Source organism: Passer domesticus, chromosome 5, assembly GCF_036417665.1.
Source record: "Passer domesticus isolate bPasDom1 chromosome 5, bPasDom1.hap1, whole genome shotgun sequence".
Classification (NCBI taxonomy): domain Eukaryota; kingdom Metazoa; phylum Chordata; class Aves; order Passeriformes; family Passeridae; genus Passer; species Passer domesticus.
Window position 1 is genome coordinate 48,417,279 of NC_087478.1, and position 23,879 is coordinate 48,441,157.

General features: G+C 49.0%; 2 protein-coding genes and 1 long non-coding RNA gene across 4 annotated transcripts; 1 reads left to right on the forward strand and 2 right to left on the reverse strand.

Annotated features, from left to right (window-relative positions):
• Nucleotides 1–73: 73 nt before the first annotated feature.
• Nucleotides 74–1,529, forward strand: LOC135300586 (uncharacterized). The gene is made up of 2 exons (XR_010362409.1): nucleotides 74–185; nucleotides 743–1,529. It is a non-coding gene; the product is annotated as an uncharacterized LOC135300586 (long non-coding RNA).
• An 8,056-nt stretch (nucleotides 1,530–9,585) lies between these two features.
• MIEF1 (mitochondrial elongation factor 1) lies at nucleotides 9,586–19,109 on the reverse strand. 2 transcript variants are annotated; one of them, XM_064420185.1, is made up of 6 exons: nucleotides 18,933–19,072; nucleotides 17,480–17,628; nucleotides 17,206–17,386; nucleotides 14,929–15,191; nucleotides 14,470–14,532; nucleotides 9,586–13,872 (listed from the first exon to the last, which is right to left on the reverse strand). In XM_064420185.1, the coding sequence occupies exons 2-6, from the start codon at nucleotides 17,621–17,623 to the stop codon at nucleotides 13,066–13,068; spliced, it is 1,458 nt and encodes a 485-aa protein (XP_064276255.1). In that variant the 5' UTR covers nucleotides 17,624–17,628; nucleotides 18,933–19,072; the 3' UTR covers nucleotides 9,586–13,065. The 2 variants fall into 2 exon arrangements, with proteins under 2 accessions (XP_064276255.1, XP_064276257.1); XM_064420187.1 differs by lacking the exon at nucleotides 14,470–14,532 and having other exon boundaries at nucleotides 18,933–19,109.
• Nucleotides 19,110–19,113: 4 nt separating this feature from the next.
• LOC135300585 (mitochondrial ribosome and complex I assembly factor AltMIEF1) lies at nucleotides 19,114–19,609 on the reverse strand. Its single transcript, XM_064420189.1, has one exon. It carries the CDS (start codon nucleotides 19,324–19,326, stop codon nucleotides 19,114–19,116), a length of 213 nt encoding a protein of 70 aa, XP_064276259.1. The 5' UTR covers nucleotides 19,327–19,609.
• Nucleotides 19,610–23,879: the final 4,270 nt, after the last annotated feature.

Here is a 23,879-nt window from a genome sequence, read left to right on the forward strand (position 1 = left end):
CCCCACTTCGGGCGCGGCCGTGCCACGTGACCGGAGCGACTGAGGACGCTCCCCCCGCGGGGAGCGTTGGGGGGGGAATTTTACCCGCCAACAAAGACGCCGGAGCTCGCGCGGAATACGTCACGCAGCTCACCACGTGGGAAGGGCGGCGCTCATTGGCTACGGGAGAGTCGCTGTCGTGCTCCGTGAGCTGTCATTGGCCAGGGCTCGGAGGAGACCAATGCGGAGGGGAAGGGGGGAAGAAGGAGCAGAGGGACCGGGAGGGGAAGGGAAATGGCGGCCGGGGGGGGGAAATTAGGATGATGCTGGGAGCGGGTCGAGAACGGGCGGCCGGGCAGGGCAATGGCGCCTGCCCACGGCAGCCCTGCGTTTCCCCTGACGTGCCCCTCTCGAAGCAGTGTGTGCTCCCCACTTCGATTTCCAACGGCTCCTTTTGTTCGCCACACAAAGCCCCGCTGAGGTCGGGCGGGAGCTGCTGCCCTGGCTGAGGCGCTGCCATGGCGGCCCTGAGGCGGCGCAGCCCGCCATGGCTCCCTGCTCCCTTAGATAAGGCGCTGCCTTCCCTCCCTCCCTGCCTGCCCCGCACATAGATTACGGGCTCTCCGCAGTGTCCGTGTGCGTGCAGTGTTTGTCCGCCCGCAGCGGCCATGGCGCCGCAGCGGCGCTGAGAGGCTTCTGAGGAGCCCGGCTGCAGTCTAAATAGTGCCTGCAAGGGCTGAAAGTTAAGTTGGTTTTTCCACAGCTGAGGAATAAAAATGTCGTCTCCTGCCGTGCAGTTTCATGCTGATGCTTCCCTGTTCTCTGCGCAGACATCTCTCGACTGGTGTGAGCATTAATTGATCACCTATAGAGCCTCGCGGCTACAAGGGCAGTGCCACCTTGGTAGCTTTCAAAGTGCGGTTTTGCATTTTATCCGATCCAAATCAACTTTCTTCTAGGAAAGAAGTCAGACCTCTTCCCCCACCTAAACAGTTCCACCAGCTCGCCTGGACCCCACTGAGACAGCTCACAGCAAGAAACTCACAGGGGTCAAGTTTCCCCCTGGCTTCAGTTCCTTCATCATCCTTTCATGGGGTCACACAAGCACTGGGCAGCTCCGGTGAGCTGCGAGTTCCAATACCTGTGTCATTCCTTACTGTGTCAGAGTTACCCAGCTTCAAAAGGCTGATTTTCCACTTTGCCAGCCTCCCAGCACCATCTGCTCTGAGAGCTGCGGTGGGACCGTGATTGATCAAACATCAGCATCCTGCAGCTCAGCTTGCTCTCAGCTACTTCTGCAAAAGGCTTCACTATTTTCCAGTTAAAGCCTCAGTACTATTTGGGTAAAGCCATAGGCTTCACCTTGTTTGCTCAAGTCTAACTGCCTGGAATGTCTTTAAAAACTGGTTGATGATTTTCAAGGACAGAGTGTGACCCAATTTTTACTTTTAGCAGTCTGGTCTTGGCGCCATCACTACAAAGCAGAGTATGTCACTGTATGACATCTGTAATGTGAACACTGGCTGCTGAATTAAAAAGGATTTTTGCTACATGTTGGTTTGTTGCTATTTTATTTTGGTTGGTTGGTTTTGATTCTTTCTTTCTTTCTTTCTTTCTTTCTTTCTTTGCAAGCACAGAATTTGAAATGACTCATTAAAATAGAGGAGGCAGAGAAAAATGTCCTCCAATGCCAAAAAAAACACCACTGTAGCAGCTGAGCAGTCTGAGATAACTGTTCTGATAAATACACTACGGAGGAGGCAAATGTTGCCTCAGAGGGAAATGGAGAGGATGCTGCAGCTTTTAAAGAAGCCGAGTGGGAGATTAGATGGGTGGGCAGCACTTCCATGTCCTCACTGGCTAAGGGAGAGCTCTCCCATCCACTGCCCTGCCTGCCTTCCCCTCCTTTAAGTGAAAAGGGCGATTGTATGACCATAATAGCAGCTAAACAAACAGAAATGCACCCAATATTTATCCACCCAATCCTTCATCATGAAAAGATAATTATAGATTTCTCTGAAAGGACTCTGGGAATGTGTGCGCAAGAATCACGTAAGCAAAAATGAAGCATGCAATGAGGAACTTAACCCAGATCTGCCTGTTTCCTACTGCCTGCTTTCCCTTTTGTGTGTGAACTGAGGTGGAAATTCGTCTGTGTGATGAGTTCCAGACACATTGTCTGTAACAATCTCCAATCCAGAAAGTGAAATAAATCACCAGAAGCCAGCCATTTACAGAAAAGCGTATTTTTCCCTGTTTGCTGCAGGACTGCAGAATAACTGTTGTTAAATCATTTAATGACCTACAACACCCACTCCTTCATAAATTATCTTTCTTCTTTTGCAGATATTATGTGAGAGATATCTCCACCGTGTCTAGATTTTTTAACCAAGGTAGAAGACACTTCCTTTTTTTAAGCACAAATAACAAGTTTTGGGAATTTTTGTACAAAAGAATTTACAAGTATTTTCTAAGAACAGGACTACTAGCTACTCTTTACTAACTGAGAAGTGCCTAAAAATAATTTCTTTCCAATATTACATAATGTATTTATTGCTCAGAGACTGAGCAGCTCTGAAGAAAATTTAATTCCCAGCACAAAAAGGTGGTGAAGTCCTGCTGTCATGTTAACAGCTTTATCACCATGGATGTTATTTTCCTGCCCTGGGACCTCAGCAAAGGGGACTCCTGGGATAAGTAAGGTTCATCCTGACACAGAAACGAGGGGCCAGCTGCAGGAGAGGGGAGCTGCTCTTCCAGAGCTCGCTGCAGGAGAGAGGCCAAGGGCCTGGCTGGGAAGCAATGAAGTGCCCTGAAAAATCCAGCACTGCAGAGAGCCACCTCCAGCCAAACAGCATCAGCAGGAGGTGGAAAACTACTACTCCTCATTCACCCTCCTCCTTCCTTAGGATGGAAGGTCAATATCTGGGCTTTAATAACCTCTTTGGTTTTCGTTTGTTGGTTTGGTTTTTTTCTTTTTAAAGTAAACACTACAAAGGAAAAAAGGTTTTCTTCTTCCACCAGCAAGAATACAGGAGACAAACATGCTGAATGCTGTTAGTAAGCACACCAAAGACCGAGGGGATGTAAATGTTTCCATGGGAACCTGCCCTGACACAGTCTGGACGGGCTGCACAGGATGCTCCCAGGGACTGGCGGTGGCAGGGAAGTGTCAGGGCCACAGGGGAGGAATGAGGAAAAGCAGAGAGACATTTTGAGCAATTTTGAAGGAGAATTACCTACAACCTCTATGGTACTTACTAATTCACAGTGCTTGCTTGCTTCTTTCCTCATGTGGTACAAATAGATATCTGAAAGATATTTTCTGCCAGATTCTCAATGTAAGCTCTTTAGGGATTGCTTTATAGATGTTCCATTTTAAAACTAGATCAAAAAGCAAATATATATGATTAAAGATCAGGCTGGGAGATATTAACATCCATCTTTTATTGCATACAAAATAAGTTATCCATATGCTCTGCTTCATTTGTTTTGGACTAGTGCACCGAATGGAATCTCTAATAAATCATTCACTGCTTACCCATTCCCTCACTGTCTTCTGTTTCCATCCTGCTATGTAAATATCCCTGACATTAGAAATGAGACTAATAAAAAAGAGGATTAAATCTGCAATTTACATTTGCAACTTACAGTTCAATTATTTCACACAGTTATGGAAACAACCCTGGTTGTCCACCTACATTTTTCTTACTGAACAAACTTGGGCATGCCAAGCACATGCTGATAGCTCACAAAATACGTGTCTCCAGAGGCTTAGTTACTCAGAATCAGCCAGGCTGTGGCCAGCTGCCACAAGTAAAAACATTGTGCAAATCTGGTAAGAGGGAGGTGAGTTGTAACTTGCCCAAGCATGAGTTTCCTAAGCAAAGCTACAACTGGCTGAAAATGATGTTTAGCAAAAAATATGCATGAAGGAGGGAGAGGAGGGGATGCTGACTTTTGTTCAGACCATTGGGGGATATTTTTAGTTGTCTCATTGTCCAGCCTTGTTTTATTATAATGAAAGGACTTGGGGGTCAAGAAAAATCCTTCATGTGCATTAGCACATGTGGGCTCAGTTTAACACACAAACAAAAGCCTTCCAGTTCTCCAAGCAATAAAAGAACAGAAATACATTTCATGTCAACTATTGTTCTTCATGGGCCTGTAGTTGTGACCCCCTGCAGATTGTGTGCTCAGTGTCTATCAAAATTAATCTACCTGTAGGTTATCAGCATCTGCTGGAGCCACACATGCCAGGTGTCCTGTGCCCTTCTGTGCAAAAGGATGAAGAGGACAGTGACAATGCACATTGCTTATTTTCTCTCAGGTTTCCTGCTGTCAGGATGACCCAAGAGTCCCTTTTTCCCAGCCCAATGATCGAAGAAAGAGTTGGAATTCTTCAGCTCTGGTTCACAAGGTTGTTTATTATCTATTATCTAAAACATTTTTTCTTAGACCCGCAGAGGTCTATTCAGCAGGTCTGTCAAGGGCACACTTCCCGCCCCTGGGCTGGTGTCTACATTTTATACTGCGAGTTATATGTACTTTATTTATCATTATTTAACAATACTTATCACCAATGTTAGACTGTCTATTTCTATTCTAAACCAATCCAAATGTGCCACCATCACCAAGAAGATGGAGGCTAGAAAGAAGAAGGAAGAAGAATAGGACAACACCCAAGTCCCTCCATCTTGCCTCCTAGACCCCTATACTAAAAATCCCCACAATTCCACTTTTCACCCTGTGATTAATTCATTATTACTCTGTGATTCTTCATACTAGGTTGATAATTTGTTCCATGGGTTAGGATCGAAATCCCAAGTGTCTTTGGCTTCCTGCTAGGACTCCCCAGCCCTCTGCCAGGGGCACGTGTCATCCAGGGCACCCAGAGAGGTGTCCTGGGCTCCGACAGTTTCCTACCAGTGTGAAGTTAGCAAGAGCTGAGGCCTGACAAGCAGGTACGGATTATGGGACTGCAGCATCTCAGCCCAGACAGCAGGGAGTGAGTTCCCTTCAGTGGAGCTCCCTTTCAGTGTCCCAGTGCCCCTCGGAGCAGTCAGCACGAGGGCCCCTTGCTGCTCCAGCCCAGCAGCAGTTACCCTGCGCTCCTGAACACGGTGCCAAAACCAACTGCGGCTCAAGCAGCTGGGAAGGTTCGAAGGTTCGAGAGATCTCTTGTGAGATCTCTGATTCTGGTGCTGGCAGGCAGCTTCAGCAAGAGCACTGACACAACAAGTGTTCAGATGAAGCTCTGAAACTCATTTGAGGATAAGTCACTGTTGAGGCTGTAGCTGCCCAGGTCCCTGAGGAGGAATGCTGCAGCCATTATTCAGTAATAATTTTCCACTCTCCATAGGCAGCAGCTGCTCAGTGATTTACCAGCAGACTTTGTACTCTTTTAATAGATACTTGTTTACAAAGGAGGAGAGAAAAAATCCTGGTGGATGTTGACACAATTGTGATGCCATTGAGTTTATAGCTTTTTCTGAAGGAATGTCATTTTCCCTCCCAAGGTCTCTGGGTTAGGGGATTAGGCAAATTATGTCAGAAAGACTCTTTCAGACTTTGAGCCTGTTCTGCCCCCTGCACTTATACGTAGACTGATGGGTGGCCTCAGTAGAGCCTCCTCAGGTGTGTTACAGGTGGCCTGGCCATAGGCAGGCTGGATAATAGTCCCAAAAGAAGACTACAGCCAAAGTACCATATTGAGTAGGTGCTGTGGCTTCTCAACCCACCTGCCCTCTTACTGCCATTGCTGTGGTGCCTGGTGAGGGAGGTTTGCAGTTCTCTTAATGGGAGGAGGTTTCTGTGCTTGACTGGTGAGAGAACTGGTCTGAGACCTAACCCAGGTCTGACAGGAGCCAGCCACAGCAGCCCAGCTCTGCTGGGGAGGCACAGCTGGCATGCTCTTCTGGCACTCACAGGCTGAGACTGTTGAGGCCATGCCCTGGCTTCAAGAGGAGACATCTCTGGGTTTGAGGCAATGCTGGTGCTATTCAGGAAGGTAACATTTGAGCCATTCACCTCAGTCATGCAGTCTCAGTAGGATGCCTTTGGACGCTGAGCACTTCCCAGAAATACAGGTCTTGCCTAGGCAGGGGAGACTCACAAAAGGGTAAGCCTGTCCCAGGGCACAAAGCTTGGGAGTCACCAGTCTGCTGGTGACACCAAACATCCTCCTTGGCAGTGCAAAGTGATGGACTGAAGATGCATTATTCTTCATTCATTATCTTGTTTTACATAGAAAAAAAAAAAAAAGAAAAGAAAAAAAAAGAAAGAGGAGAAAGATTCCTAGCCTAAAACACAAGTTCACTGGTCCTTGTTCAAGGAAAGGCACCACACTAGGTGCTTTCTACCATCTCTCTCATGACCACAGGCAGCAATTTGGCAAAGAGAAGGTTTGTGCCTTGGTCACGTCCTTGCCTCAGCAGAGAGCAGCCTCCCTGTGAGTGCCAGGGAGCTGGGTCCCTGCCAGGGTGCTCTCTAACAAGCACAGTGGGAGCTGCAGCTCTGGGACTGCTGTGCCCTGGACTGCCTTGGCTCCAGTGCATTTCTGACAGCGCTGCACTGCTGCTGCAAACAAGCAGCAGCTAAATGTGATTCACATCTTGTTATCCGTACAAGTGCTGGTACTTACTGTCTCCAAGGTCCCCTGTGCTAAATAAATTCAAGAATCTGAAGGCAAAAATGTCATTCTGCCATACTGCTTCCAGGAATAATTGCTGCTTGCCTTTCAGGGGAGGTAAGGAGCCCGCCAGGGCCCTACGAGTTTTGAAGTAATGCCCATGGTGGGAGAGGTAAAGAGCCAACACAGTCCAGCATTTGCCATCCGTGCCCTTGTGTCTGCTGCCTCTGAGGCCTGTCCCTTGCAGTGCTGAGCAGAATGAGACAAGAGGGTTGTACAGGACTGGGATCATTGTAGTGGGATGTCTTATGGGACAGTATTACCACTGTGCTTCTGTAGAACAGTGACAATTCTACCACAGAGAGAGGAAGGGGAAAGATGGAATTGCACTGAAGCCAGTTGTTTGGGGTTTTTTTGTTTGTTTGGTTGTTGTTGTGTAACAAAAGAAAATCCTAAACAAAACAAGTAACACAAGTGAGAAACTTTTGTCCTTTATTTGTATGGAGAAGGCTTTTCATGAAGAATGTGGTTAGAATTTATATATATATATATTTCCCCTGAGAAGCTTAGCACTGAGTGTTAACAGACAGATCAAAGAGCTACTTAGCCACAGGAGCCAGGGAAATTGAACCAGAGCAGCAAAATAAAAATCAATCTGACTTTTAGTGTGTTTAATGTGATTTGGTTCAGGACTGACTTCTGCATGAGTACTTAGGAAAGCTTAAGATCACGAGAAGTTTGAGTTCCTTGAGCCAAACTCTGTGTCCCACTCTCTTTGCTTTTTGTAAAATGACAAGACCATTCCTATCTACAGAATGATTTCAGATCTTCCCTGCCTTACCCATTGTCTTATTGTCTCTTTTGCCTTATTGTTTGCAAGATTATTCCACAGGATCTCATATTGTAAAGAAGGGAGTAACAGACTGCTCACCAGCTCATTTCTGGGTTCTTGACTTGTGAGTAATGCTGTCCTTCTCAAAGTATGCTAGTAAAAATGTTATCCTTGATTGTGTAAGGGACATGAAACCTATTCTAAGGTGTTAAATCTTACAAAAAAAAAAAAAAAAGGGAGGGGAGGCTATTTCTTGAATCCCTCAGATTATAAACTCAGGTAGTAACTCAGCCTGACAAGGATAAAGAAGATAAAATCCAGATATCTCAAACCCTTCCCTTATAGTCTGGACAGAGCAGTTCTCCCAGGGCTAGAAGCCAATACTGGGTTTTACTGGTAGGAGGTAGAATCTTCCTTGCTGCATCTGTGGGCAAAGCCCCATGTTTCAAGATCCAGTCCCAGATTAAGTGAGCCATGCTGGAGCCATTGAACAGTGCAGGTAGTGAGCAAACATATCTTATCTGGAAGAAAATTCCTCATTTGGAAGAGGCTCCTCTTTTTTTCTGTGAAACTAAAAAGTTGGAAGAGGAGCTTATTTTTTTTCCTATGAGACTAAATTTAAAAAGCAGCAGCTGTCTGCAGCTTTTCTAAAGTTTAGAATATTAAAACAAACCTTAAAAAATCATGGATGCAACTATTTGGGAACAAAAAAAGAAACATTATTAATGCAGTTCAACAGTTTAGCATGATAATCTCAAATTTGAGGTTCAGTCATCCTTTCTTCCCCAGTTTAAGATTAGATACAAAATAGGCTAGATTTTATGTATTTATTTTTAAAATTAAGAGATGCAAAAGTAAATAAGTAAAATGTAAACTCAGCTACATTAATATCCAGGACAGGACTGTGGTTATATAACAAAGTGGGCAAAATATTTTGCTTATTCCAAAATTCACTTGCCTCATAAGCTGTTTGCTCCTTAGGCTAAGAACAAAAGAGATTGCAAGTCTTTGCAGCCTGGAGAACCACTTGTGTTCTTCTTCTTTGTAGTAACTTTTTCCATACTTGCAAATAATTATCATCCCTCCCCTCAATTATTTCTTCTTTACATTAAACAGACACTTATCTTTTGATCTTTCCTCCCTACTCATGCCAGGACAGCTTTTATGCAAAGGTGCAAACCACTCCATCTATTAGCCATGTATTGCAGGCTCCAGGCATTCCAGGGGCTTTAACTTGAGGGGGCAATACCTGTCACAGATTTCACAGAGCAGCTTATTTTAGCTGCTCCTGTAAGACTCTGGATGGCATGAAATGTACTTGATCTCATCTGATCTGTTTCTATGGAACAGATTAAAGGAAAAAAAAAAAAACAAAGCAATGCAGGCAAGGGATATTAGGAAAAAAGTTAGAGATGTAGACTTCCTTTGTATCATAAAATACTCTCTAAAACAGTTAATTACAGAGTCCTCATTAAGACAAGCCTTACAGGACAATGTTGCCACTGTAGCCTGTCTTCCAAGAATGAAGAAGCCTGGGACTCATCAAAAGCAGCACGACTTCACACGTTATTTGACATCCAACATTTCCCAAGCAGGCACATAAAACTGGGTCTTGCTGTAAAGAACTTCACCACACCAGACACAGGCCCCTGGCAAAGCAGCTTCCTCGCTGCCTCAAGGCTGATGCCTGGATAAGAGAGGAGTGCACTTGGGAAGGCACACAAAAACCAGGGTGTGACTGCACAAGGGTGGGGAAGCCCGCAGAGGAAAGTTTAATATTCCAGAGGCACGGAAGCCTCTGAAGTCTGGGGAGCCACATGAAGAGCAGGTCCCTGTCTGGGCACGCAGACTGTCGAGAGAGGATGGGAGGCTGAGCACCACAATTACACATCATCTTGTGACTGGTGTGAGAGCTGCCAGGGGCCAGGACGCTGCTGCTGCGCCGAGCTGAACGCTCCCTCGAGACAAGCTGCAAAGTGCTGAGTGCCCAGAGCTGCAAAGGGAAAGCAAGTGAATCAGCAAGGGGCAAGTCAGTCCCCAAGCACTGCTGTGGTGCACAATTGTATCAGCACGGAGGTGGTGCACCGAGATGAAAGCAGAGAGAGATGTTCCTTTGTTTATAAACATGCCAGAGACAACCAGGTTACTGTGGAAAGTAATTTTATTTCAGAATTCCACACACTCTGTCACAGATCATGCACTTGGACTTTCCCCTTTGCAAATCCACAGCCTCCAGGCCTGGGAGAGATGAGGCATCATCTCTTCACTTCTCACTGCATGCCCACATGCTAAGAATGAGGGCCCTGATGGCAGCTTGCCATGAGGGCAGAAAGCAGCCTCTTGTTTCCATAATTGCTTTTAAACATGGGAAAAGAAATCCATCTGACTTGAAAGATTAGCAGTGGAGCTCAGCAGCAGTGAAACCCACAGCTGAGCAAGTTGGTCCTCACCCTGTGCTTACAGGGAATAAGACAACAATCTCATGGGAAGCTTGTGTGAGCTAAGCTACAGCAGAACACACGGAGACATTCTTGGAGCTGAGGCAGCCACCAGCCCAACGCCTGCCCTGGGCCCCTTACAATCAATCTGTCTGAGCTGCTCTGCCAGGAAGGTGGCCTGGAGCTGCCCTTTTCACATTCAGCTTTAGCTTCTCCTGCTCAGTGCTACAGATTTGACCAGCAAGTAGCCCACCTGCAGGTAAGCCAGCCCTCCAGGCTGTACATCAACACATGTACTGCATTTAATACTGAAAGGTGCCACTTTGAGAGACTCTGCAACATTCTGTTTGACCCACAGGCTGGGTGCAGCATTACTGGAAGTTTCCTGCATACTTTCCCTACACCTTCTTCCCTGCTTCTATTGCCTCTTATACCTGACCCTGCTCTTCAAATATTCCTAGTTGCAGCGTCCCTGTGACCCATCACATCTTTGGCCTTTGTCAAGACTGCCACTGCCAGAGCAGCCATTGCCTGCTGTGGTGGCTGCCTCTAGGGAGTGATCATTTGCCTCCTGAGAACAGGCTCATGGCTAGTTCAGAGGAGGGCAAAAGTGAAGGGAAAAAATGATGGAGATGGTTGATGCAAGTGAAGTGGAGCAGAGTCTACAAAAAAGGCAAAAAGGCAGCTTCAGTCTCCATTTGATACACAAATTGAGCTCAATAGCAGCAAAAAAATGGCCATAAAATATTAATTCATTAGGTTGCCAGGAAGAAGTAAAATCATTCATGTAAAAAATTATATATACAGATATGTATGTGACAACTGTTCTCAAGTCATATCTCACCTTTTCTTTTTTGTATCTAGAGTTTTAATAATTTCCAACCACACTGCTGTTAAAATGTGAAGATCACAGTGCTGGAGTCAGCACCAAGTGAAGGGTGACATCAACACTGAAAAAATGAGCTTTGGAGGCACTCCTGACAACCCAGATATTTTAATATTTTTGTTGACCTTCAAGTAATTAAAAACAAGGGGAATTACCCCCAATAGCCTATAGGCTCCAAGTCTCATCTGTCTGCTTTTAGGGTAGGAAGGCTGACATCAGAAAGGCAGTGGGGGGCAAGGGAAGGAAGAGGGGGGAAAATCTGGGAACCAGAGTGAAGAGCAATCAACAGCTGAACAACACTGACTGCTGCAAAACTTACAAAACACAAAGTCATACAAATGGGATTCCTGTTAACCTCTGATAGACTATAGACTTTATATACACACACAGACTCCAAAGTACACATCTGGCAGTCTAGAAAATACCAATACCCTAAGGGTTAAATAATTTAAAATGCAATGTTGCGTTATCACTGTATACAGAATGCTATCTGACACACTGGCTAAAATGGACGGATTGTCCGAGAAAGATGCTCCCTCCCTCACCTCACCAGCACTGCCTCCAAAACAAACCCAAGGTGAAAGACTTCCCTCCGTGGTTCCACTCCTGAAATTCACCTTGAAACTTCTCTGTCAAAGATAGGGAAAGTCCTGAAAGGAAGGGAGGAGAAAAGGAAAAAAGGATTCCTGCTCCCTCCAATCTCTGCTGCTACAGTACTTCTCTCCACTGGCTAAGGAGGCTGGACAGCAAGGGTGAAAAAAGCTCCTAAAGCAGGGAAAAGGCAAACATGTTCCTGAAACAATAGTTATGCCGGTGTTTTGAGATACACACAGATCTCCAGACCTGGGGGAACACCTTCTCTCCCACTTTTTGAAGACAGCAGGTGGCTAAATGCAGAGTATAAAGTCTACAGCCTGGGAGCAGCCATAGACAGGAGTGAGCAGAGCTGCACTGCCAACAGATCCAAACAGAACAGGAAGGTGTGCCCTCACCAGCTCTCTAAGATTATGTGTAAAATGGGAGCACTGGAAAGTCAGCGCATGGGAATGAGGAAGGGGATGGACAGCCTCAGTTCTGGTGAGGAGACTAAAGCACACAGAGCAGATGGCAAAGCTAATATATCCCTAAATGCCAGCTTTGCATATGTACCCTCATACCAGTGTATGGGACAGAACCTTGCTGGTGACACCAGTTCAGTTCCATCACCTTCACAGCCTTCAGAGCTGGTGAGAATCTGGCTTCTGTGTGCTTATTCCAAAGCCCTTTGAGGCATGCAGTCTTGTTTCCACCTCTGGTAAACCAAAACAGCCATAAGCTCTTGGGGGAAAGATGAAAAAAAAAAAATCCCCATTCCCATGTGTGTCTCCCACCCCTCCCCTATAATCACCCTCTCTTCCTCTAGGCCAGAGACAACTGAAGAGCTGCCTTGTTCTCCACTCCTGAGGCCATTCCCAGCAGATCTGGCTAGGCAGGAACAGCAAGCTCTGCTCCTTCAGCTTCATCACACAGCCAGACCACAAAGGTTCCTTCCTCCCCTGAGACAGCTTCAACAAGAATTGCCTGTACAAGACGTTGTGTTGCAGCAGACTGGACAAATTTTGGCCCTGAACCCAGCTTGCAAAGGATGAGAAGGCTCCATGGGAGCAGGAGCTGTGGGAATTCTCCAATTTCAAGCTCTACAGCCCTAAATATTGCCAGTGTAATCATTATCCACTCAGAAATACAAAAGAAATTATCTACCCAAACTATCGCACTCAGTCTGCCCTGCATGACTGGGCCAAAAGGATATAAAAGAAAGGAAAGTGAGACAGTGTGTGATAGCAGAGAAAAAGAAACATGGGGCAAAGTCAGGCTAAAGGAAATTAAACAAACTCAGTGTAAGTCTGCTAAAATCATCACTGGATTTACCAGCCCAGTTCCACCTTCTTCAGACCAAAAAGGGTTTGCTGCAGTAAGTGTACTACAGAAGAAAGAAGTGCATAGTTTGGCTTATTTTTTTGGTAGACACTTAAAACTCAGCAGAATTTATGTGAAGATCTCAGAGCTGAAGTTTTAGCCTCTCTTCCCTAGCCAATGGGTACCTGTTGGGGCAGAGATGGTGGAAATGGACCAGTAGCACCAAGAAATTCAGTGGGAGCACCAACTCCACAGCAGGAATTACTAATGAACCAAAAGGGGGGAGTGGTGAAGAGAGAGAGAGAGAGAGAGGGAGATAGGGAGAAGTGGAGGAGACATAATTTGCAGTAATCAAAGTCTGCATTGGCTGAACCCTATCAACACTTCCCTAGGTAAGGCCCCATTACGTCTGCAGCAAGACCTCTGGCTCCGACAGAGAGCTGTACAGGGTGTAGCCCAACTCATCCACTTCTTCAGGGGTGAGCTCTGAAAACAAGTTCACCTTGGGGTTCAGGGCACTAGGGAGGACACCTGCCTCCAAGTAGCGGATCAGCCCCTTCAGTGCCTGCAAGAAGCGATCAGCCAGCATGTCCTGGGACCAGTCGGACTCCTCCTGGGACAGGTGCAGGATGACATTGGTGAGCTGGCTGGCAGTGAGGTGTCCCAGAGCCGGGTTTAACTTGCACACTGCTTTGAAGATCTTGAGGCACAAGCAGCGGCAGCCGGAATCGCCCTGGTCCAGGGCGCGGAGGCGAGCCGTTTCCGCTGGCCGCAGGCTCAGTCGCCACAAGTTGTCATTCTGGGCCAGTCGGTGAGGTTTGGCAACGAGGACGATGTCCCCCAGTGTCAGGGATGGTAGAAAGTCAATAAAAAGATGCCGATCTGCATCATACTGGACTTCCAGTGTCAAATCTGCTGGGGGAGCTGCTGGACGGATCACGTAGTCCAAGAGACTCCCAATTGCTGGCCAGTTGATGGACCCAGCTACAACTTTTTCAAAGGTGTCTGCTACAGTTTTGGGGGAAAGGTAACCTCCCACCACACAGCGGTCCCAGTAGCTGCTCCCGCGAGGAAAGTACTCTGGGTTTTCTCGACGTACCAAGTAGAAGCCAGGAATGTTCATTATAGTGTCCTCCCCGGGGATACACGACCACAGGTTCTGCTCCAGCATGAGAGGCACAATGAGCTGGATGTGGTCAGCTGTCACTACCTTTCACAAGAGAGAAAAGTCAGTAAGAATAAGCTTCCTCTGTCCACATTCATTTTATTCACCACCTTTAGATAGCCTTCTGTCCAAAGGAACCTGGAATAAGGATTCAGCTTCTCACTCTCCTCTCTGCATGGGATTCCCAGCCTCCCTTTGTTAAAAGGCATTCTGAAGGACTATTTCCAGCCATCAGTGGGATAATTCCAAGGTATAGCTGAAGCTAGTGCTTACGTGGTATGTACTACTTAGAGACCTGACATGGACTGCATATGGATGAATCATTCTGCCACATATTGCTTTAAGTCTGCTCCTTGGTTGTGAGGTGCAGCTGGCCTACGGCACGCCAACACCACATGACAATTTAAATAGGAGACAGAGCATTAAGTTTCTTGACAGGCTTCCGTTGCCATGGTTTAATAATCCAGTGCTACAGCTAGGTACACTGCCCTCACCTGGTCTGCCACATTGTTTGGAAAAAGGTCGTTAAAGATCCCTTTTCATCAATGTGATTAAGACCCCAGGTCTAAGTTTCACTGGACATTCCATGCTCCATTCCAGAGCTCTGACTCAAACAAAGAAGTGTGCCTCTGAATCACTCACTATAGCCATGGGCATCTTGCCATCAGGGAGATATTGTAGCAGGGACTGCTGTCCAATCCAGGTCTGTCATGCATTGAGAAAAAAAAAAAAAAAAAGGGTAGGAAAGACCTACATGAATACATGGGAGTTCTAAGGGAATGTATTTGGATGGTTACAGAGGGATGAAGAGAAAACAGACATGTACCAAAGAAACGGCAAGAAAAACACAACTAAAAGAAGAGACAGAGGGGAAACAAAGAAGGACTGAGACATTTTGGACAAATTAACAAAAAGCAAAGGCTTTGCAGACAATGAATGGCCTGTTCAAACAGCGCAGTGGAAATCAACGCCTGGCTCCGCAGCGGGAAAGGCAACACCAGGGGCCTTATCACTGAGGAATGCTGCGCCGAGCCAGCAGTGCCATCAGGGAAGCGCGGTCAGCCTCGTGAGCAGGGAGCCGCGAGCGTCCCCAGGAGTTACCTGCAGGTCGTCGTAGAGGCTGCCGCTGAGGTACATGTCGCGCAGGGGCATGTCGGGCAGCTTGGCGCGCAGGAAGCTGCGCAGCTCCGCGCAGATGTCCACGGCCGCCTGCTTGGCCCGAGCCTGCTCCTCCGCCGGGATCGCCACGCGCCGCCGGTAGTACGCCAGCAGCTTCTCCTGCAGGGACAGCCGGAGGCGCGACTTCTTCAGCTCCACCTGACTCCTCTTGGCAGATGGCTTGGGCTTTGTGGGTCGGAAGAAGTCTGCAAGACAGAAGGAAAACTGTTGAGGTTGCAGCTGATCTCGCTGCGAAGCGCTGTGCGGAACGGGATCTGCAGCGCGGAACCGCGCTCTGCCAGGCCTCAAAAAGCCCTTGGCACACGTTCTGCAGGCTTTATGAGGTACTGCTCCAAAGGGGCGTGCTGAGGAACTTCAAAACGTACTAGTAAGAGCATCAAAATGGATGAAAACAAGTTACTAGATGTGAAATTTAGCCAGACTAATATTGTGTGCAAGGAGATAATTTTAATGGCTACATGGGCTCAATTTCATCTCAGCTCAATTTCATCAAAAATTTAGCACTGTTACCAGTTCAAAAGCTTTCAGTGTGATGCCAGATCAGTGAATAAAACACTTTTGAACAACCACCACGATCCCTTTGAGTTTTTCACATTGAAACAGATTATTACAAATTACCAGTGAAACGCAGTCCTGACTAGCATATGAGATCAGAGGAGACTGAGCCACCTGGAAATGAAATAGCTGTTGGGAGTCTGACCAGCACAGTTATCAGGATGATGAGCTGACAGATCCTGGGGCCATCTCAGCTCAGGCCATCATAGCTCCAGGGATACCCGCCTGAAACCTTCACTGGAAAAAGACCAGAGAGCCCACTCAAAGGCACAATGCAACAACACAAGGTTTACATTGCTATCTGCATTACTGAACAATGTCTGACCTGCACAGATTCTCTGAGTCCCTTTTTTTTCTGACTGGTATCAATGCTTCCCATCCGTTTCAGATTTCACTTAACATGGACAAAGAGTTTGAGAAGTTAACAATGAGAACTAAAGGGGAATTATAGATCTAAGAGAACTTTGGAAGGGCTGTGATACCTAAGGGGATCAGGAGAAATCCCCAAGTCAGTGGCCCCATTAAAGCAATTGGATGTTGCCAATATTTGTTTGATGATTTCTTTGATGATTTGGCCACACAGCACAGGAGGAATGGCTGACCAAGCTGTACAGAAAGCCATCTATCCCAGCCTCAGCAGCTGCTGTCTCTTGTTCCACTGGGTTCTTTTGGACAGATTTGAGCTTTTTTCATGTAAAGGAAATAATGCACTAAACCACAGAGAACTGGATTTCATTGCCTATTTATGAAAAAAAAAAATTTCCATACTGAGTTTTAATTTACTTCTAATTGAAGAATTTAAGACACCATTATCAATGTTTTTATTACTCAGCCCATATGCTGGGGGACTCCAATCAAAAGATCTAGACCCTATTTAACACAGCTGTCTAGTTTTTAATGTTTCCTCAGCAGAAAACCTATTGCCATCCCAAAGATAACTTCCTTTAAAATAATCTGGAAATCAAGTTAATAGCTTGATTCTGATTTTTAGTTTAAATCTCCAAGTATAAATCTCCTGAAATGAGTGATCAGGGATAGAAAGCAAAACCACTGAGAACAAAGAACCAACCACACGTAACAAAACATGGCTGGATTCTAAATTACTGATTATCCCACCCAGAAAGAAAACTACAGGACACTTCCTATAGACTATTAAAGAGAAACACAGTGATAAGCAGCACTAAACAGGGAAACATTGATCCAGAAATTATTTGGAAAATGGTAGCAATAATACAGGAAATACTGTTTAAATTGCTAGTACATTCAGAGCTCGAATACTGCCCCCTTAAAAAGATGCAAGCAAACTGGAGTGACCCAAAGAAAGGCAGCAGAGTGCTTGAAACAAATGGAATCACTTCCTATCTGGAAAGATTAGATATTCAGATTGAAAGAGCAGAAGTTAGGGAGAATAAAGCTTAACACCATCAAGTCATGAGAGGAATGAAGAGTGCAAATAGATGACTATTACTGGCTAGTTCCCAGTGTCAGTTCTGATTCTTGAAGTTATCAATGGACCTGCTTAAAAGAAAAACATAAAATCCCAGGCCAGACAGGGTATTTCCTTCCCCTGCATTCCATCAAACAAATACAGGGTTTGTAGGCCTGGATGACTCTCTGGTGCAGGAGGATGGCCATGCCTCTTACCACTGTCTGGTGCTGAAGGATCAGTGGGAAGGGTCTGCAGCGAGCGGCTGATGCTGCTCTTCATGTCCTGGGTCAGCAGGCGCGACGAGGAGCCCAGCCAGTTTGGCTCTTCCCAGCTTCTCTTTCCCGACTGGCTCAAGCGCGTGGGGCTGCTGGGAGCACTGATTGCCCGGTCGTACATCTAAACCGGCAAGAGTTTGAGTCACCGAGGGCCCGGCGCTGGCACTGCACCCGGGCCACCGGTGCCGGCCGTGGCATTCCCGGCCTCACTCACCCGCTTGACGGCCAGCGTGGCGATGCCCAGCATGGCGGCGCCGCCCACGCCCAGCACCAGCCGCGCGTTGGCCAGCACGAAGTCGATGGCGGTGCCGATGCCGTTGTCATCCTTCTTCCCTCTGCGCTGCCCGGCGCCCGCCATCGTACCTGCGAGGAGCGGGAGCGTTGCACGGAGGGACAGAACGTGTGGCCCTGGTGGCTCGTCCCCTTCCCCCACGCCTCATGGACGCTGCTGCTCCCGGTTTTACCACGGGAAGGGACCAGCCAACCCTGCAGCCTCTCTCACTCTGCTCCCTCAGAGAGCTGCTTGTTCCCTGCACTGAGCCTGAGGGAACACATCCGAATTTGATGTGAGGTTTCTAATAATTGAACAGATTTAATGAAAGGAAGTAATGAATTTACTTCCGCAGTATTTTGTAATAAAATCCTGCGTATTCAGCAAAACCCTCTAACTATTCGGGTATTTTTCTTATAATTTGTGCTTCTCAACCAAAGCACATCCAATTTATTTTGTAATTTCTAATGTAACAAGTGTGATTTTGCTCACTGATAAGGCAACACAGGGTTGGTCAGCTCTCTGGCACAAAGTGGAATTTTCCCCAAGAACAGGCAGTCTCAGAGCTTCCATTCACAGATAAATTTCTGAACAGTGTCCAATCCCAGATACTTCAAAGACACCCAAGAATCAACAGCAGGGACTGCAACACATCATAAAAGGAACAGCTCCCTTGCCTTCATTTGATGTTTTATTCTTGCCCTCAAGGCTGGTGGGTTTGACTCTCAGACAAATCACTTAAAACACTAACATGAATGTTTTCTTACATGTGTACTTTTGTGTCCTCAAATGTCCATTTAACCACCTTGAGATTTAAATTTAAAGAGTCTCTCAGGCCAACATGGCCTCAAGCTGTGCCAGCAAAGGCTCAGGCTGGACATCAGGAGGAATTCCCTCACAGAATGGGTGATCAGACATTGGAATGGGCTGCCCAGTCAGGTGATGGAGTCACTGTCCCTGGGGGTGTTTAACTTGGAGGTGACACACAGTGCCATCTTCCAGTTACAAGGTGGTCACCAGTCAAAGACAGGACTCAATGATCTCAGAGGCCTTTTCCAGCCTAAATGATTCTGTGATCCCGTAAAACACACTTTACCACCCCTGTAGCCACAGGGGGATCCCCAGTGAGCCTACATGAAAACACCAAGCAACTCCTGCCCTGTGACTTTAGGGCTGTTTTCTGAGTCAGTGCCCAAGGCTCTGAGCCCGCCTGCCTGCCTGGGGTGCTTGAAAACTGCCCTTTGTTTTTCCTAAAGCCGAGCCAGCAGGAATGCTCCTGCCGGGATGAACCAAGACTGCATTCACTTGTCATCCCCGGGCAGAAAACCCGCACTTTTGCAAAGCTCACTGTGACAGCAGCATGAAGGACGCGGTTATATCATGGCAAATGACCTACCTGTGACCTAATGCATTTGTGAAGAGAACAGGAGAGCCCTCCCGGTGTGCCCGTGGAAGCCCCTTCAGCACTTCCTCAAGAAGGTGGTGGGTAGTGAGTGTTAACCATCTCTTCTGCCTGGCGAGAGGATTTTGGAAAGCAGAGGGAGGTACGTGGGGCCGCTGGGAGCTGCAGGGAATGGCTAAACCAGGCCCCCGAGCCTGCTCTGCAGGAACGCCTGCCCCTTCTGCAGCTGCCTTTCCTTGTCCTCCAGCCGCTGCAGCCCCTGGTTCCGGCGGAACTCGCGGCGGACGGAGGCGAGGTAGAAATCCCGGTCGGTGTAGCGCAGGCCGCGGCCGCGGCGCAGCAGAGCCCGGTACAGAGTCAGCACGGCCTCCCGGGACCACGCGGCCATGGGGGACAGCTGTGCGGCGCGGGCGGGCGACCTGCAGAGGAGTGACCGAGGGCGGGATCCGGCTCAGCTTCTCCCTCCCCGAGAGACCCGCCGGCCGCCGCTCCGCGACGGGCCCCGCTCGGTGCCGGGGCCGCCTGTCCAACGGCGCGGGGTAACGGCCGGGCGGGGCGGGGTGCGGGGCGGGGTGCGGGGCCGCTGCAGCCCCGCGGGAGGAGCGCGGCCGCCCCGCTCTCACCGGGCTGCGCGCGGGGCCGCTCCGGGCCGCTCCCGGGGTCACCGGCAGCGCCGCGCTTCCGCTTCCGGGCCGCGCCCCGCGCCCGCCAATGGCAGCGCCGGCGCCGCGGGCACCGAGCCGCGCGGCCATGAGGCGGCGGCGGCGCGGCGCTGCCGCCCCCTGGCGGCCGGGAGGAGAGCTGCCCGCGCCCGGCCCAGCCCGGCGGCACGGGCCGAGCCCGGCCGGGAGGGGCTCCCTGTGCCGTGAGGGGCTCCGTGAGGGGCTCCGTGTGCCCTGTGCGGCTCCATGTGGGGCTCCGTGAGGGGCTCCGTGTGCCCTGTGCGGCTCCATGTGGGGCTCCGTGAGGGGCTCCGTGTGCCCTGTGCGGCTCCATGTGGGGCTCCGTGAGGGGCTCCGTGTGGGGCTCCGTGTGCCCTGTGCGGCTCCATGTGGGGCTCCGTGTGGGGCTCCGTGAGGGGCCCCCAGAGCAGCGTGTCTGCCGTGATTCCGTTAAGTTGAAGAAGACCCGTGAGGTCATGGAGTCCAGGCTGTGGCTGAACGCCTTGTCCACCACACCATGGCACCGAGTGCCACGCGCAGTCTTTCCTTAAACACCTTCACCTACCTCCCTGGCAGCCCGTCCCTAATGTCTAATCGCCCCTTCTGCGAAGGAATTTCTCCTAATGTCCTTCCTCTGGAAGGGAGCAGTGGGTCAATGCTGCATCTCAAGGTACTTCTGACTTTTGGGATGCTTTTTACAAACTAACATGTCAAATTTAAGCTCCTTATCTTTATCTCCAAGGTACCCCAGACACCAGGGCTTGGTCTGGAAGCCAGGGCTCCAGGAGAAGGGCAGTAGCTGGCAGCCTCTCTGGGATCTGCCTGAGCTGATGGAAGGAGAATCCCTGAGCCAGAACTTTTTCCTGCACTGTCCAGGTGTAAATCCCACTTTTCCATTCTCACCTTCTCTACTATGAGGCATCTCTGGGGCATGTATATTTCTCCTTAGCCACCTTCTCCTCCCCAGGTCCTGCCTAAATATAAAACATAATGTGCTGTGCCTCCCCTGAAAGGGAGGGTGAGAGAAAGAGCAAATGGTGTGTAACAGAGGAGAGCCACATCACTTCACACAATTCTCATCGACACCAGATATGACAGTGATAGAACTGAACAGGAAGAAAAACAGAAGCTCTGGACTGGCTCACTCTGTGCCAATCTCCTCTCGTTCATTTCCTTTCTGAGATAAACAACCCCAATCGTTTTGATCTCTCTGTGAGCGAATTTGCCATGCCCCTAATCAGCCCTTTCTGAGAAGGGCTTACTTGAACTGCAGACAGTATTCCCTGAGAGGCTGCGCTAGTCATTTACATAATAGCATTATCATATTTTCCATATTATTCCCTCCTTCTTCCTTCTGCATGCTAATATTTTGCATGTGCTTTTTTTTTAACTTGCAGCTACTCTCAGAGCCAGAGTTTGTGTGACATCCATATTATTTCTTGGGTTGCTACAAAACATCTGGAGCTTTGTAATTCTTATGTGCAATTTGTTTTGCCTCTTCTGACCTTGCACATACCCAGTTGATCCTTGGCAAATATGTAGTGTTCCCCATTTGCCACATCTGCATTTTACTCAGTCCTTTTTGATCTCCTCAAGAGTCAATAGCTTTGAGTCAACTTTTAAAAATGTTCGGTATATTGCTCATCTTTGTTTCCAGATCATCAGTTCCTATACTGGGCTATCCAAGACCTTGGAGGCAGCATTCATATTCCCTACTCTTAATCTGCTGCCAGAATGAAAATCGATCTTTCACCCTTCCTCCTGGCTTCCTGCCTCCTCCTTGGCTTGTTAATCCTCAGAAATACTTCCCTTCTCCCAGGCGGGCTCTGTCACCCCGGGCAGGTGTGCCAATGAGCCCAGTCCCCAAAACTCTCAAGTCTGCATCAAAACTTGAGCAGCCACACGTGGCAAACCCCTGGTGCACTGCCAGTGGGATCCGCAGTGATGGACTTCCCTGCTGCGCTCCTGCCCTGGCAGCCAAGGACTGCCACCTTGGGTTGTGCCTGCTGTGGTGTTTCTCTCGGTTCTGTCCCCCCAGGCTGGCTGCCAGCTCCCATCCCCTCGCCAGCAGCCACATGTGCGCGTTGAGACCCGCTCTGTGCAGTGTCTCCAGGTGCCCCAGCCCCTGCAGGGATGTCACTCGCTGTGCCCGCTGCCCCGGGGTGTGGGCAGGGCCTCCGCCTGCCCCTTCTCTCGTGCAAAGAGGAGGGCAAGCACCAGGGCCGAGTGACCCGCTCCAGCTGCCCTGCCAGTGCCCGGGCTCTGGTGACATGCTGGGGGTTGTGCCTTTGAGCTCTGCCTTCAGACAGGGAAGCAGGATCCCCCATATCCAGGGTTTCCCAAACTCTGCTGAGCCACTGCTCGCAGCTGCTGGGACCCACCCAGCACCCCAAAGACTTGTGCTGCCCTGAGGGCCCAGGGCCCCGCTGCCTGCAGAATCCTGCTGCCCATGGACTCACTGGGAATGGGGTTGCCCTGTGATTCCAGCCTGTATCCCTGTATGAAAGGGAATTTATTTGCCCTGACAGGGCCAGGTGCAGGCAGAGCAGGGAGCAGACCTTTGCTGTGCTCCTGGAGAACAATAACAACCTTTGTTTCTCAAAATGACCAAGTGAGCTTGAAATTTCAAAGGCAGCATGTGTGACAGGGCACGGTAACCCCTGCTGTTACCTGAAATAAGACTGAGGCGTCCCCTCCTGTCCCCCACCTCCTCAGGGGTCTCTGGAGCTGCCACTCCTCTGCTGGTCTTCTCATGCTTGCAGCCAGTCCTCCCACTCCAGCAGCCACTGCCACAGGCTTTGATGGCCACTAAAAAGAGCAAATGGCTGCCCCTGAGCCCGGCTTGCAGCCTCTGCTCCTGAGAGCCAAGTGCCATGTCCAGGGCTTCCCACCACCCATTCTGCAAGGGCAGGACCATTCCCAGCCAGGCAGACATCCCTGTGCTGCCTGTCCCCAGCCAGCAAACCCTCCCTGGTCAGCAGGGAGGTGAATGTGAGCCTCACAGCTGCAAATGGCATCTTGGAGGGATGGGGAACAAACTGTGCTTCAAAGCAGCAGGCTGGTCTCTTGGAGGAGCCAGAAAGCAGTTCTAAAATGCAAGGGGGAAGATGGATAGTGACCCACCAATGGTATCTGAGCGTGGGCTTAATATCTTTAGTATCTTCTAGTAAATGGACCTTGTAGGAGGCCTTTTGGCAGTCCCAGCCCCGTTCAACAGCTCTCTCTTTAGCTGCAGCTCTGTCTCTTTACTTTTCTTGCGCAGTCGCAAGGATCAATGGCATTTGAGATCCTGCTCTCCAGATGTGACAAGCCAGGAGGGGCGGAGGCCCAAGGGTGGCACACGTGGCTTGATTCCCTGGAGCCCCAGCAGCTTTGATGTTGAGTTCATGTGGGAAGACAGGTGGTGAGGGAAGAGAGACCACTGGGACACAGCTGCCTTTCAAGGAGCATTCCTGATTTAGAGCTGAGAGCCACATTTTAGTAGGGACAGTAAATATCTCATCTGGGAAGCCATGCTCAGGGTGTGTTTTTGACAGGGGGAAAAAGGGGAAGGTCCCAGCCTCGCTGCAGCTGAAGTGGGGCTTTACAGACCCCCAGACTTCCATCCCTGCAGTGCAGGGGGCTGCAAACACTGCCAGCAGCGAGTGGTCTCCTGTGTGAAGCAGAGCTGCTGTCCCCGTGAGGGGCTGCACTGACAGTCACTGAAGCAGCTCAGTTTTATTACCTAACACATTGAAATTGCTTCTGTAGTACTTTTACAATTGGCCTGTGCCCACCTTCACTCTCAGCACGACTTGTTTCTTCAAACAGATTTCTCCATGGCTGGGTTTGTGGGGGACTTTTCTCATTATTCCCTGACTGGTAAGATTCCATCCCCCAGCCTTGCCCACCCCATTTTTCCCTTGGCACCAGCTGCATGCTGCAGGAGGTTTACAGAGCCATTCAGAGACCCTGCTTTTGTGAGTGCTGTTGTCCTTGCAATCCTGCATCCCTACGACAGCCCCTGTTTTCTGCAGGGGAAGTGTCAGCAGAGAGCAGAGGGCTTGCAGCTGGTGTACCACCTGCCTGAGCTGAGCTGCACATGCTGACCTCAGGCTTTCTTGTGCTCTTTCACCTGCTGTGTGCTGGGATGAGGCTCTCTCGGCATGAATGTGGGATTTTGGTTTGTGTAAGGGTATCCTGGACTCCAGCATCAGGTATGGTTTGGTCCCATGTACATACAGACAGCCTGAGAAGGACATGGCTGTTGTATCCTGCTGCTTCTCTTCTTTTTCTAACC

What these genes read in the sequence shown, in the direction of transcription:
- MIEF1 (XM_064420185.1), bottom strand. Translation starts at nt 17,623, where the DNA reads ATGGCGGGCGCCGGGCAGCGCAGAGGGAAGAAGGATGACAACGGCATC. An exon ending in GCCTCTACGACGACCTGCAG is followed by an intron (nt 14,533 to 14,928) that starts GTAACTCCTGGG and finishes AATGCATGACAG; the next exon opens with ACCTGGATTGGACAGCAGTC. An exon ending in GCAAGATGCCCATGGCTATA is followed by an intron (nt 13,873 to 14,469) that starts GTGAGTGATTCA and finishes CTCTTGTGAAAG; the next exon opens with GTAGTGACAGCTGACCACAT.
- LOC135300585 (XM_064420189.1), bottom strand. Translation starts at nt 19,326, where the DNA reads ATGGCCGCGTGGTCCCGGGAGGCCGTGCTGACTCTGTACCGGGCTCTG.